Below are 16,248 nucleotides of genomic sequence, written 5' to 3'. Positions count from 1 at the left end.
CCTATTAATGTTATTGATTGAAATCATATATTATTCACTTTTCAGTGTAAATATTTTCTTTTTCTAGGTTATGATGATAGCATTTGTGTTAGCCTGTATCTTTAGAACATCGAGGAATGATACAAATGTCGACGTTGGTGTAATAATTGAGAATTATCAGAAGTCATCGGGAGAAATGGAAGGTAGTTTTTCTTGATTAATTGTTGTTGTTTTATTTGACAATAATTGTAAAACAGGTCATTTTTAAAGTGTACATGTTGTATTCCGATTTGTGAAATAGCCTCATCCCAATGGCATTAATCATTCATGGCATAAAATATTAAAGTCCTAATTCTGATTTTGAGGATGTTTTTGATTCCCTGCAGATAAAGTTTCGTCTTGCATCAATATACTTCGGCATGTAAGGGAGGACTACACGTCGTATGAGTGTATGTTGTCATTACACACTGTTTTTTTTCTAATACTCTATTTTACAACAATAACAAACACGAAATAAAAATAAAAGCCATAAAACATTAAAAATTAAACATCAAAAGCAAACACAGACATTAAGCGGGAAAACATTAAACACACTACGAAGAGTAATTATCAGTACAATAAACACACAACAAAGAGTGAATATCAGTAAAATAAACACACAAGGAAGCGTAACTATCGGTACAATAAACACACCATGAAGAGTAATTATCAGTACAATAAACACACCAAGAAGAGTAACAATCGGTACAATAAACACACAAGGAAGAGTAATTATCAGTACAATAAACACACAACAAAGAGTGAATATCAGTACAAAAACACACCATGAAGAGTAATTATCAGTACAATAAACACACCAAGAAGAGTAACTATCGGTACAATAAACACACAAGGAAGAGTAACTATCGGTACAATAAACACACCATGAAGAGTAATTATCAGTACAATAAACACACCAAGAAGAGTAACTATCGGTACAATATACACACCATGAAGAGTAATTATCAGTACAATAAACACACAACAAAGAGTGAATATCAGTACAAAAACACACAAGGAAGAGTAATTATCAGTACAATAAACACACCAAGAAGAGTAACAATCGGTACAATAAACACACAAGGAAGAGTAACTATCGGTACAATAAACACACAAGGAAGAATAACTATCGGTACAATAAACACCCAAGGAAGAGTAATTATCAGTACAATGAACACACAAGGAAGAGTAACTATCGGTACAATAAACACACAAGGAAGAGTAATTATCAGTACAATGAACACACAAGGAAGAGTAACTATCGGTACAATAAACACACAAGGAAGAGTAACTATCGGTACAATAAACACACAAGGAAGAGTATTATCAGTACAATAAACACACAAGGAAGAGTAACTATCGGTACAATAAACACACCATGAAGAGTAATTATCAGTACAATGAACACACAAGGAAGATTAACAATCAGTACAATAAACACACCATGAAGAGTCATTATCAGTACAATAAACACACAAGGAAGAGTAACTATCAGTACAATGAAGTCAGCACGAACAGTAAATATCAGAATTATAAACACACCACGAAGAGTGAATATCAGTACAATCACCACACAACGTCTAATAAACAAACCCTAAAGAGTAAATATCAGCACAATAAATAAACCACGAAGAGTTAATGTCAGCACAATAAATAAACCACGAAGAAATAATATCAGCACAATAAATAAACCACGAAGAGTTAATATCAGCACAATAAATAAACCACGAAGAGTTAATATCAGCACAATAAATACACCACAAACAGAATATATCTGTACAATAAACACACAACGAAGAGTATATATAAGCACATTAAACAGACAACAAAGAGTTCATATAAATACTATGAACATACAACGACGAGAAATTATCAGTGCAATAAACACACCACGAAAAGTTAATATCAGCACAATAACCACACCAAGAAGAGGTAATATCAGTACAATAAACAGACCACAAGCATTAAGTATCAATGCAATACAACAACTACGATGAGTAAATATATGTGCAATAAACACACCTCAAAGTGTAAATATCAGTACATCAATATAATAAACATACCACAAACATAATATTATCAATACTATAAACCCACCACAAATTGTAAATAGCAATATAATAAACAGAAAAGGGACATTCAATTTCAATACTATAAACCCACCACAAATATTAAATGTAAGTACTTTAAACACACAACAAACATTATTGACCAATGTCATTAACAGATCGCAAAATTATACATCAACACAATAAACCGACCATGAGCATTACATATCATTAAAATAGACAGATAAATATCAATGCAATAGACATACCAAACACATAAAATACCAGTACCATAAACAGACCATAAATATTGAATATGAATTAAATAACAAGCTATGAAATCAAATATCAATGCAATAGTCCGATCTCAAAAAAATAAACATTAAAACAACCGACGGACAACACTCACATTAACTGTCAATGTAATAAATACACCAACAAACATTAAATATCAATACAATAAACAAACAACAACACTTTACCTCAGTTCAAAAACGGATTAAATACATTTAACATCAACCTAAACAAATACCACAAACATAAACTATTAATACAATAGACATACTACAAACATTAAAGGTAAATACTATAAACATAACGTAAACATGACATTGTAATATCAATAGAATAATCAGGCTGCAATATCAAACATTATTACAAACACAGTTCATAAACATAACAAATCGTTTTAATCCTTTTCTAGATTGTACATGTGTTTTCTGTTTGTCTTTATGTTATGTGTGTATACGCTGATGAATAAAATATGTTTAAACTAAACATTACAAATGAATAAAATACATGGCTCATACGCCTTAAATGTCAATATTATAAACATACCACAAACATAAGATGTCAATACAATAAACAGACGACCAATTCCAATGCATTAAACAAACAACGACAATTACATATCAATACAGTGTAGAGACCAAACACATTAATATCAATATTTATTTTTACAAACATTAAAAATCATTACAATAAACATACCACGAAATTTAAACATCATTATAATAAACAGAAAAAACATCAATACAATAAACAGACTACAAACATTAATCATCATTGTCATAAAAAAGGCCACTACATATTAAATATTCATTTAAAAGACACATAACAAACTTAAATTTCAATGTCAAAACAGACCACCAGCTTTAAATATCATTTCGGTAGACATGACACAAACAATAAACATTTATATGATAAACATAACAAAAACATTAAACATCAATGCACTTAACAAGCAACTAACAGTAAACATCAACTACAATAAAATTACCACAAACTTTAAACATCAGTAAAATAAACAGACTACCAATATTAAAATCAATACACTAGTATTAGACAGAACACAATTTTAAACATGAATACAAAAGACAAAACACAAACATTAAATATAAATATGGTTGTCCGGTTAGCGCAAGGGTTAACGCGCTCGCTTCTCACCAAGACGACCCGGGTTCGATTAGCGGCCTGGGCGCATGTTAGTTTGGTCAGTGGTTACCAAGCAGGACAAGTGGGTTTTCTCCGGGTACTCCTGTTTCCCCCACAACACAAGATCACACTCACTCGCAACATCGTGTCAACGAGAGTGACTTCTTATAGGTTATCATAACTTTCTTAACAATCGTTGCAAAGTATATAATGCTTAAACTAAATATAAATACAATAATCAGAATACAAACTTTAGAGTTAAATACTATAAACAAGCTATAAACATTTAATATCAATTTTATAGTCAGACAGCAAAAAGACAACCACAATCAATAAATATCAATACTATAAACACATCACAACACATTAAAAAGCAATACAATTAACAGACAACACTCGTTTGAAATGAATACTAAAAACTTACCACAAGCATTAAATATCACTACAGTAAACATACCACAGCAATAAATATCAATGCATTAGACGAACAACAAACATTAAGTAATAATAATATACTATAAACAGAACACACACATCAAATATCAATAAGTAAGCAGACCACAAACATTTATCATATTTCTACAAAATGTCACATGAATTATATATCAAGATAGTAAGCCGGCCACAAACATTAAACATCAATTAAACACACTACAAACATTAAACATCAATTAAACACACTACAAACATTAAACATCAATACTTAAACACACCACAAACATTAAACATCATTACTAAAACACACCACAAACATTCGATATAAATAATAAAAACAATTCACAAACATTCAATATAAATACTAAAAACACACCACAAACATTCAATATAAATACTAAAAACACACCGCGAACATTCAATATAAATACTAAAAACACACCGCGAACATTCAATATAAATATTAAAAACACACCGCGAACATTCAATATAAATACTAAAAACACACCGCGAACATTCAATATAAATACTAAAAACACACCGCGAACATTCAATAAAAATACTAAAAACACACCGCGAACATTCAATATATTTACTAAAAACATACCGCGAACATTCAATATAAATACTAAAAACACACCGCGAACATTCAATATTAATACTAAAAACACACCGCGAACATTCAATATAAATACTAAAAACACACCGCGAACATTCAATATGAATACTAAAAACACACCGCGAACATTCAATATTAATACTAAAAACACACCTCGAACATTCAATATTAATACTAAAAACACACCGCGAACATTCAATATTAATACTAAAAACACACCGCGAACATTCAATATAAATACTAAAAACACACCACAAACATTCAATATAAATACTAAAAACACACCACAAACATTCAATATAAATACTAAAAACACACCACAAACATTCAATATAAATACTAAAAACACAGCGCGAACATTCAATATAAATACTAAAAACACACCGCGAACATTCAATATTAATACTAAAAACACACCACAAATACTAAAAACACACCACAAACATTCAATATAAATACTAAAAACACACCACAAACATTCAATATAAATACTAAAAACACAGCGCGAACATTCAATATAAATACTAAAAACACACCACAAACATTCAATATAAATACTAAAAACACAGCGCGAACATTCAATATTAATACGGTAAACAGACCACACACATTAAACATCATATTCAGCACTATCAATCAGGACTCAGGGGAGAATTTGACTCTGAAAGTATTTCATGTACACCAACCACCCTACCCTCGTTCTTCCTCTTTCTTCCTCTTTTACTTTCTCATTCTATTCTCGAGCAGAATCAACGACTTTTATATTTGATTAATGAAAATTAACTAAGATTACTTTAACATTGTTAATAACACAAAATTGTTCAATTTTTAACTACTATCTATACATATGTCCGTCACTAACTATGTACTTTTGCTAAGGTTTGGAGAAGAACTTTTTAAGATATATTTATCTTTTTAATCCTTTTCTCTAAATTGTACAAGTATTTCTGTTTGTCTTTATATTATGTATGTATACACTGATGAATAAACTAAACATTTAACATCAATAGAATAATCTGACCACAAAATTAAACATCGATACAATACGCAGCCCATATAAATTCTGTAAATACTGACCACAACATTAAACATTAATACAGCAGACATATCACAAACATTTAACAAGTTTAGATTAGGTTTCCTCAAGTAAATGCATTCTTTGATAAGATTTACCATTTACGCTTTCACTTTATTCGGGATTGTTGGAATAAGAGAGAGGTTGTGTACACAAACTGGTTTAAACCCCCAATAAATTACATTTTACTGACCGTTCTAAGGCGGTACCTAACACTCATTGATCAACACACCTAGTTTTTTTTATATGTAATGTGTTGTTTGTGGAGTTTTTCGAATTAACTATGAGTAAGTAATACGTGTAGTTTTTCAATATTTCACTGAATTTTTTGGATTGACTTGTTATAATACTTGTAAGCACGTTTACTATACAATATACTTGCTTCAATATATTCATGAATGGGTTGTCGCTGCTCTAATTGGCTCAATATAATTCAAGTTCAATTCTGTTCATTTTCTGTATGTCAGCATGTTTATCATATACACATGTATTAATAAATTTAATTTTCTATTTTAATGTTAATGATTTTGAATCGACATTCGTGTTCCTTATTAACGAAACTTATAAGCATATACGAATGTTATCAATCAAAATTCAAACCGTGAGCGAGTTATGCCCATCGATTAATTTGACTTGTTTTTTCCTTTCCCAGCAACGCCCATGAATATATCACCGCCGTTAAAGGGGGACAACCTGGTACGAGCTGCAAATGTCTGGAAAAACGAGCAGAATTTAATGACCGTTTTGAGGGATATTTTGCTCAATATGTTGTTGATATTCATCATTTGCTCTATTGCGTTCAGCAATCGGGACAATAGGTAAGTGTTTGTCTACTCAGTAAGACATTTGGATTCAATATATAAGCTACTTCAGCTTCTAACACGTTCGAGCTTTCAAGTAATTGGAGAGTTAAAATTGTCATATTGTAGCTCTATTGTTATTAGCAAAATGTTATATCAGTTGTTTGGCTTTGTTCATAATTTGGAATTGTTATTGAAAGTCAAAATCTACACGTGATGTTTGTATGATGTACAAATTAGCCTGTGTTATAATGTGGTCAGTTTCTTATGTGTCTTAAAATAAAATATTCAAATTCAAATTTTCAAATATTTGAAATTTTTGAACCGATGCCGACTTAACACCACCTTTGTGGTTTCATTTTAAGGTCTTACAGCCTTCACGAAGACATAATCAATCAATTCATTACGCCTTGGAAAAAGCCACACTTCAAAACGGTAAGTCGTTAAGGATTTTTTTTATTAAATCGAAAATATACAGTTGATACTCGCTATATCGAACTCAGATATCTTGTTGTTCTCATTATGTAGAGTTGTTTCGATTAATTTCGGATTAGATACACACATTTTGTATTTCGGTTATATCGAATGATCGTTATCTCGAAGTATTTCCCGGGGTCTAAACGCATACGGCAGAGTGACTTCTATGCATCCAACAAAAGCAACAACAAAACAAAACAGGATAAAAAAAACGATTAATGCATTGGCGCTGATATATCGCAACAGCCTGACGAACTGCGCTGTATTATCATAATATTCGTATATCAATTGTGTTCATTTAGTTATGTTATATCTTGTAAAGGACAATGAAAATGCATTATTTGGATTCAACTATATGGTACATCAAATATTCAATAAATATCATGCAAAATGCAACATGTTAGTACACGCAACTCGTGAAATATATAACCATCTTACACTGAAACAGAAACTTATTATTTTTATCATAATAACAAGATGAGATTTTAATGTATGACTTAACACAATATTGCTTATAAATATTTATTTTTTTCCAAATGAGTTGTCTACAAACATGCGGAGTGATCTGTTTTCAGACCAACAGAAATAGAGAAATGTTATTTTTCACACGCGTTATCCAAATAAATCGTGATTAATATATTAATATTAACCAAAATAAAATATAGCATGTGGTAAAGTATTTTACAATTAAGGAATGAATTGCGGGGTTGATGTCATTATCGGGGTATGAACGCAATTGGGTTGGTCAATGTGTGTGGAGTCCGAAGGACTCCACGCGTACTTTGACCAACCCAATTGCGTTCATATCCCCGATAATGACATCAACCCCGCAATTCATTCCTTATATTTCCACCAATAGTTCATTATTTCATTCAAGAATTGTTAAAAAAATACTTCATTTCATTTAAGGACACCTTTCAGTATTCCGTTCTTACCCAATCTGTAAATAGAACGACCCGACTATAACCGGAAACATTTTTTCAAATGACGTCACAATAACTCGGGAAAAGATCAACCACTTGAAATCACTTTAAAACGTAAAATTAAAACACTTCTGGTACCAATATATTTAAAATATAATAAACTAACACTTTAAAAAATGTTGATCTATATTTTACGGGACCTGCAGACACAATACAACCAATAACAAGATCAATAGCTTTCATGTATATTGATATGCAATGAATTACGATCCGAACATATCCGAAGATGTTGCGTTCATCGATTGATGAACGCAATTGCCGAAAGGCAGTTCATTTAAGGAATGGAAGTTGAGGTGTCAATATAATGTCTTACACTTGCATTTGAATTGTAACCATAATTTATATTCCCCAATAGTCATAATGGTTGGTATAATGTTTATATAATGGTGAAATTTTACCTTTCCGATTATCTTTAAGCATCCGTTTAATGCTCCAAATAGATTCTAATTATTTATTTTCTTTAAGTGTCTAAATCAATTTTGAAAAAAATAAAAATAGAGTATATCTTCCCGTGAAAAATCGTCGTAATAAATAGGTCGTTTTGCTTATTTCGGGTAATAATTTTTATATGTAGAAAACATTTATATCTAAAACTAATGCTGAAATACGAGCATGCTCGTTGAAAAACAAAATAGAAAGTTGTTAATCTCCAAACATAACACTTGATTTGTTCTTTATTCAAGATAAAGACCCAAGGAGACATGTACAATTGGCTCAATGTGTCTGTTATACCAAGCTTATTTCCGGAGTTCGATATAAACGGAAGTCCACTGCATTGGTACGACAAGAAATTCATGGCTGGTTACAATACCATGAGGCTTGGACCTCCCAGGCTGCGGCAGCTACGAACAACTAACGGTAATACATTCCCAACCTGTAAGTGTGTATTATGTTGAATGAATATTATAATAATTGTTAATGGGAATTCAGTTGCGTGCGTTCGTTCGTTCTTCTCTCCTTCTGTCTGTAAAAAAACACTGGTAATATTTGGTTCAAACTGAACAGCACTGTTTGGGCCATGCAAAGTGGTACATACCGACGACAGGATTTGATTGGAAATGGTTTTCGTTCTGTGTCACTGCATGATGGTAGCTTCAATCCCATTGTTAAAGATCTAGTTTTATTCTGTGTCAACTGCAGGATGGTCGTTTCAAGCCCATTATTAAAGATAGATCAAGTTTTATTCTGTGTCAACTGCAGGATGGTAGTTTCAACCCCATTGTTAAAGATCTAGTTTTATTCTGTGTCAACTGCATGATGGTAGTTTCAACCCCCCTGCAATAGCTCTAGTATCATTCTGTGTAAACTGCATGATGGTAGCTTCAGCCCCCTTGTCATAGCTCTAGTTTCATTCTGTGTCAACTGCATGATGGTAGTTTTAACCCAATTTTAATAGCTCTAATATCATTCTGTGTCAACAGCATGATGGTAGCTTTAACCTCCTTGTCATAGCTCCAGTGTCATTCTGTGTCAACAGCATGATGGTAGCTTTAACCTCCTTGTCATAGCTCCAGTTTCATTCTGTGTAAACTGCATGATGGTAGTTTGAACCCCCCTGTCATAGCCCTAGTTTTATTATGTGTCAACTGCAGGATAGTAGTTTCGACCTCCTTGTCACAGCTCTAGGTCACTCTGTGTTAACTGCATGATGGTAGTTTCAATCCCATTGTCATAGCTCTAGTTCCATTCTGTATCAACAACATGACGGTAGTAACAGTCCCCTTGTGATAGCTCTAGTTTCATCCTGTGACAACAACATGATGGTAGTTTCAACCCCATTGTTAAAGATCTAGTTTCATTCTGTATCAACAACATGATGGTAGTTTCAACCCCCTTGTGATAGCTCTAGTTTCATAATGTGTCACTGCAAGATGGTAGTTTCAACCCATATGTCAAAGCTCTATTTTTCATTGTATTTCTGAGTTCTTCGACGCTGAAGTTACAAATGCGGCAATTGAAGCGAGATAATTCCATTATGTATCACCACACGCCTTCGGCATCATTTAACTAAATACACACTTACAGAAAACACATACATCCCAATAGCGCTTTAAAGTGAGATTCATTTCTTAAATGAAATATTTTTTATCAATTTGTGTTTTAGCTTTGCGATGTTACGCCGCATAACAGCGTCGCCGCATAAATGAAATCGACCTCGTTTATGCGGCGAATTTCAACGCATAAACAGGACTTTCTTATGTGGCAAAAAGGCACACCTTCGCCGCATAAAAACGATTAAAACTGGGGATGGAAGCGAAAATCCGAGTATCCGGATATCACGCAAGTATTCGGATACCAAAATGGGTATTCGAATATTCGTTAAGAATTAAAATTTCAATGAAATAGCTTAGCAGAGACATAGCAATTGTTATAAAACTTTTCAGATGAATATTTCAGGTGATCAACAGTGTCTGTCGCGAAGCGAGTATGTGTCACAAATCGTCTGCTAATTTGGTGTTTGCACAAGACGTGATATTGTGTCCTTGTGCAGCACCCTGTGAAGTTCTATGACCTTGTTTACAATGACAAGTGTTGTTTTATTATCTCAGATGTGCTTAATTGACACTAATTGGCACTAGTTGATATTTAAATGGATTGATCATTAATCCGTAGGAATTGATCGTCCAATCACAAGATAAGGGTCGTGCAATCAAAGCTATTAATGACCAATCGTATTTTTGATGAATATGCATGAAGAAATTATTGCTATATGAACAATAAATACAAAAACATGTTTAGTTTATTGATAATTAAAAAGGTACACGCATGTAAATAAAGACAAAACAGATCGTCGTTTTGTCTTCTTATCTTTTCCGCAATTATACCTTCATTACAAAACACCGCAGAAATTGTAGGTATTGCATAAAATTAAACAATGTAATGAAATAAAATTACAATCGACTATCAAATAATCAAAGCGTCATTTAACATGAAACCTGCTGATAAATAACAAACTCGAAAGCACGTGGCAGTAACCAAGCAACCACCTCGGCCGAAGTGACTATCAAATTCGCGAGGTGTTTTGTGGTATTCATCATGAGTTTTATGACGTAAAATGAGTTGTTTAGCTTTGATTATAACATTATAAATTATTAAGACTGAGAAAGAATGAATGAAAAAGTGAAATTGCCATATGACGAATTATAAATTAAGTGGACAATTATGTCAAATAACAGAAGGTGGGTGACATATAATAGAAAAGTCAGATGTTAACGACGGACAAACAACAGAAATCCAACAATCCTAACAGCTCCACATGTGCTCTTTGTGCTCAGATGAGCTAAGAATGATTTCAATAACAATAACCACTGGTAATTGTGTGATTGTGAAATTTATTCACGTCTAGGTCATTAGCGTATATCTCTGGTTACCAGGGCAACGCAAGGAAAATGATATTGTTTCCAAAAAATTCAACACAACATTAGTGTTGGGCACTTGAACAAGAGGCCTCAGATGAATGATAATCATATATGGTCATCATGGACGTCTTTAATTCATTTATTTTATTTTTTATGCACTAGTCATTTGTAACCAAGAAAATGTAGATGGGAACACTCCAAGGGGAGTAATAATTTATTTTCAACTTTCAATTTTGGCTCAACTTTAAAATATTACCTTAAATTTGACCAATTTGCCTGCCTACTTTTCCCGTATTTTCTTCAAAATGACAGTAATATGCTACGCCCTAATCTTAATCATCTTCATAATCAACAACATCATCAATACCACCATCATCATCACCACAATCACAACCACCACCACCCTCATCATCCCCATCATCATCATCATCATCATCATCATCATCATCATCATCATCATCATCATCATCATCATCATCATAATCGTCATCGTCGTCATCATCGTCATCATCATCATCATCATCATCAACGTTATCACTATCGTTTTGTTGATATATTTGAACTTAGTTAATCCTCTTTATGTGGCAAAAAGGCACAGTTGCGCCCGATATAAGCAATTTCTGCTTTATGCGTTGAGCGTCGCCGCATATACGTGGTCGCTCTGTTTATGCGTTAAAATCACCGCATAAACGAAAAAAAAACACGTTTGCGGCGTTACAATGCGAGCGTCAAAGTTGAGTACAACATTGTACATTATAATGTATTTACGAATTATTAAACAGGAGCATCGTGCAATATACCATACATTGGAGATGTCAAATGCTTTGAGGAATACAGCATTTTTAAGGAAGAAGAGGAAGATTTTTGTATTGGTTGGGAGAGTAGGCCGTGTGACCCTATCGAGAACGTGTTCAACTTATCTAGTGGTGCTTGGAGCTTCAATTCAGGTTTGACTTCTTTTTTTTAATTTCAATTAAGGCGGTTCGAATAACGGTTTTTCTTTTTTTTTTAATAAAGAATGCTTTTTACAAAAAATCGTATGTGTTGTTACATCCGTTTAAAATATTTCGTTACTAGCAATTTAAAAACAAAACTTTTTCAGCCTTAGGTCAGAGTGATTCAAGGAATGTTCATTATGCAAGATAATATACGATGACGGCTTATTCGGTTTGATTAAAATTAAAACAATACTGTTTTTTTAAACGTATATTGTATTACCAGTTATATGTATCTAGTGTTGTTACATCTATATTGCATAAGCTGTCGACATCTGGGGACTGCCTCTGTCCGGGTTTTACACTACGTACGGTGGAGGGGGATATATCGCTCAGTTTGACGTCAATAGAAACGTTTCCATTCGAATTGTAAACGAACTCTTTCGAGAATTCTGGGTCGATCGACAGACGCGGGCAGTTTTCTTCGAATACACGTTATACAGCCCTTCCACAAATATGTTTATTTACAACGTATTTCTGATAGAGTTTCCACAAACTGGGGGAGCATTCACAACGTACTGGGTGTATCCAATAAGGGTTTATTCGCATGTTGGTGCGATTGGAACGTTTACCCTATTTTGTGAAGTTATTTTCGTCATCTATTTATTCATCATGCTCGTTAAATTGTGCATACGTATTTATCAAAAACGAAAAGGTTTCTTTTTCGAGTTCTGGCAAGTTTATGACCTAGTCATGTTTTCCCTAGGTGTGACATCAATTGCAATATTTGCTATTCGGCTTGGTTTTACCTACATGACAATTAACAAATACAAAGAAAACATAAAACATTTCGTGAACTTCAGCCATATTGTGTTTTGGGATCAGATTTTTATGGCCTGTTTGACTATTCTGGTATTCATGGCCACTCTAAGATTATTGGAGGTGTTTGCTACTTCAAAGAAAGTCAGCGGTTTGGTTCAAGTTTTCAAGGAGTGTGGTAAAGACTTGTTCTGGTATGGAATGGCATTTTTCCATATGTTTCTAGGATTTTGTTTCCTGGGTTATCTTTTGTTTGGACACCATCTCATCTCGTACATGAACATCTTTAAGTCCTTAGGCACGCTGTTTATTGCAATGATCGGGAAAAGCAAATTTACTGAAATCAATGAAACGCAGCCATTGTTGGCTAAGATATTTTTCACCTTTTACATTCTAATAATAATATTCTTTGTGTTATCTATCTTTCTGTCTATTCTTGGTGCAAGCATTGATAACTCTGTTCAAGATGCAAAGGCAGATAGTAACGAAGATTTATTTGAGCTTCTGATACGCAAAGTGTCAACGATGTTTACAATGCCATGTGCCAGAAGGAAATCGAAGGGTTCAAACGATATAAAAAATCGAATGTGTAAGCATTGCTTTTTATATATTGGGAATTTATTTTATATATTGTAAAATTGTAATGTTATTTATATTATATTATATGGCCCTTGTATAAATAAGTGTTAACGCTATACGGGAGACAAAGTTAACAAAACAGGATGTAACTTCTGATTCGCATAAGAATCTTCCAGCAATAAAATAAACCGATTGTGAATTTGAAAACAGATATGAATAGAAAGCTTCAATGCTAAGAATTAATTCAAGATTTGCGTCATGTATGTTACTGTTATTGCTACAAGACAGGAAACATAATTATACATGCACATATTACCCACTAGGATATATCTTAGATTTGCATAATATAATTACAAATACTATGGACACAGTAAATGCCAGTAATATAGTATCTTCTCTTTAAAAAGTTCTTTAGTGTGTTAATGAACAAAAAATTTAAAATAAAATAAGCTTTTGTTATTTGTTGGATAAAAAATGTATATTTATTTTTAGACTTTTTAGCACATTCACTGAAGTCGGTAAACATCAACTGCTCGTGAACAATAACATTAACGTACTGTCAAACTCGCTATGTCGAAGTCTTTTGGACCTGAGAAAATTCTTTGAGATAACGAACATTCGATATAACCGAAATTCATAAAGGGTATAATTAAACTGAAACAATCGAAAAAAGTTCAACATACCTAGAACATCGCAATAAAAGAGTTCGACATAGCGAGTTTCGACTGAATTTATTTGAATAGTGTTATGTTGTTTTCAGGGTCAAGGATTCCGTATCCGTTTCAAATATTCAACACGAAGTGCATGCCGAGCCAGGCTCCGGTGAACCATTCCTGGCAACAGCAGAACTTGGACGATAGAATCAATAGCCGGAAAATAATCCATAAAAATACAAAAAACAGGCGAAAAACACGACCCGTTTCGTCCGAATGACTTCAGTTTATATGATGTATTTTAACACACTTCATGAATTTTGATATTGATCTGATTGGCTGTCGTCATTTAAATCCCGACGGTAAAAATCTGTTTATATCTTGGCGAATCATGAATCAGTTGAATTCATTCACGAAAATGTCAGTGTTTTGTTTTATATTATTGTTTTCTTACCTTTAAAATTGTTTTATTCGTAAACAGAAACTGAACTATTAACTCAATCTTAAAGCTGCACTCTCACAGATTGACCGTTTTGACAACTATTTTATGTTTTATCTTGGAATGAGCCATTTTTGGATTTTCTTAGAAATGTCTTGAGACAAGTGATACAAGACTGTTGAAAACAGATCAGATCGCAGATTTTCATATTTACGTTTTTAAAATTGATGTTTTATGGCTAAAAGTGTTACTAAAGCTTTAAGAAAAACGAATTTTCGGCAGTTTTCCAAACAATTGAGATCTATTATCTCACAAGAAATTATCTTATATGACAGAATTGAAGGCACTGATGACAAAATCAGCTAATTCTGAAAAAAATAAAATCAAAACTGATAATCTGTGAGAGTGCAGCTTTAAAGGGGCTGTACTTCATATGATAAAATAGCGGGGAAAAAAGAAAATTGTCGAAAACTGACATAAACTTGGCATCGATGTGTACAATGCATTGAAACTTACTAACGGTGTTATCACGTGATATTACCGAGATAGGTGTATAGCTTAATTATGTCACCCAATTAGAGTAAGCCGTCGTAGCTCAGTGGATACGACGCTGGACTGTAATTTTGGCGACACGGGTTCGAACCCGGTCTCCGACACAATTTTTTTTTTCATTTTGGTACTTTTTTTACAGTTATGATATCAAAGCGTAACACATTCTATTAGATAATTGTCCTGAGATTCGTTACAGAAAAATACTTTTTTTGGTGCCAATCTGGTGTACAGTCCCTTTAATAAAAACAGTTCTTATCTTACTTAATTCCACGACAGTAAGTTATCTTGATTAAATTCCATGTTTACCAAAACCAATGGAATTATTCCATTCCGTTTGTCGTATTAACGTTTTAGTGTTGATCATTTCTAACTCTATCATAGCTTTATTATCGGCATTTAGACAAATTGTATCGCTAACATTTCAGTGTCCGTTTAACAGATTCTGACGGAGTATATTCAACTAAGCCTTAGCAACTGAGACAGGGAGATAAAATAATACACCTTAATACCACTTACCTCTATATCCCGTCTTACCTCTATATCCCGTCTTACCTCTATATCCCGTCTTACACCTATATCCCGTGTTACCTCTATATCCCGTCTTACCCCTATATCCCGTCTTACCTCTACATCCCGTTTTACCTCTATATCCCGTCTTACCTCTATATCCCGCCTTACCTCTATATCCCGTCTTACCTCTATATCCCGTCTTACCCCTATATCCCGTCTTACCTCTATATCCCGTCTTACCCCTATATCCCGTCTTACCTCTATATCCCGTCTTACCTCTATATCCCGTCTTACCTCTATATCCCGTCTTACCTCTATATCCCGTCTTACCCCTATATCCCGTCTTACCTCTATATCCCGTCTTACCCCTATATCCCGTCTTACCTCTATATCCCGTCTTACCTCTATATCCCGTCTTACCCCTATAGGCATTGTATTGCATTATATAGAGGACGACTTTTATCACATAATATGAACATTGGAGGGCCTGACAGTACGTTGTCATATTATGAA

At 33.2% G+C, this 16,248-nt stretch overlaps 1 protein-coding gene across 1 annotated transcript in view; it reads left to right on the top strand.

The window, feature by feature from the left end:
* LOC128203450 (polycystic kidney disease protein 1-like 2) overlaps nucleotides 1-15,354 on the top strand; it is a 30,637-nt gene extending 15,283 nt beyond the window's left edge. Inside the window, exons 16-23 of the mRNA XM_052904866.1 lie at nucleotides 68-182; nucleotides 366-428; nucleotides 6,282-6,447; nucleotides 6,795-6,864; nucleotides 8,573-8,747; nucleotides 12,031-12,195; nucleotides 12,509-13,591; nucleotides 14,342-15,354. Coding sequence (XP_052760826.1) covers nucleotides 68-182; nucleotides 366-428; nucleotides 6,282-6,447; nucleotides 6,795-6,864; nucleotides 8,573-8,747; nucleotides 12,031-12,195; nucleotides 12,509-13,591; nucleotides 14,342-14,514 — 2,010 coding nt within the window. The 3' untranslated portion in view covers nucleotides 14,515-15,354. The remainder of the gene's footprint in view (nucleotides 1-67; nucleotides 183-365; nucleotides 429-6,281; nucleotides 6,448-6,794; nucleotides 6,865-8,572; nucleotides 8,748-12,030; nucleotides 12,196-12,508; nucleotides 13,592-14,341) is intronic.
* Nucleotides 15,355-16,248: the final 894 nt, after the last annotated feature.

This window comes from Mya arenaria, chromosome 9, assembly GCF_026914265.1.
Source record: "Mya arenaria isolate MELC-2E11 chromosome 9, ASM2691426v1".
Taxonomy (NCBI): Eukaryota; Metazoa; Mollusca; class Bivalvia; order Myida; family Myidae; genus Mya; species Mya arenaria.
Note: the sequence above shows the minus strand (reverse complement) of the source record. Positions and strands in the feature narration are given on the sequence as shown.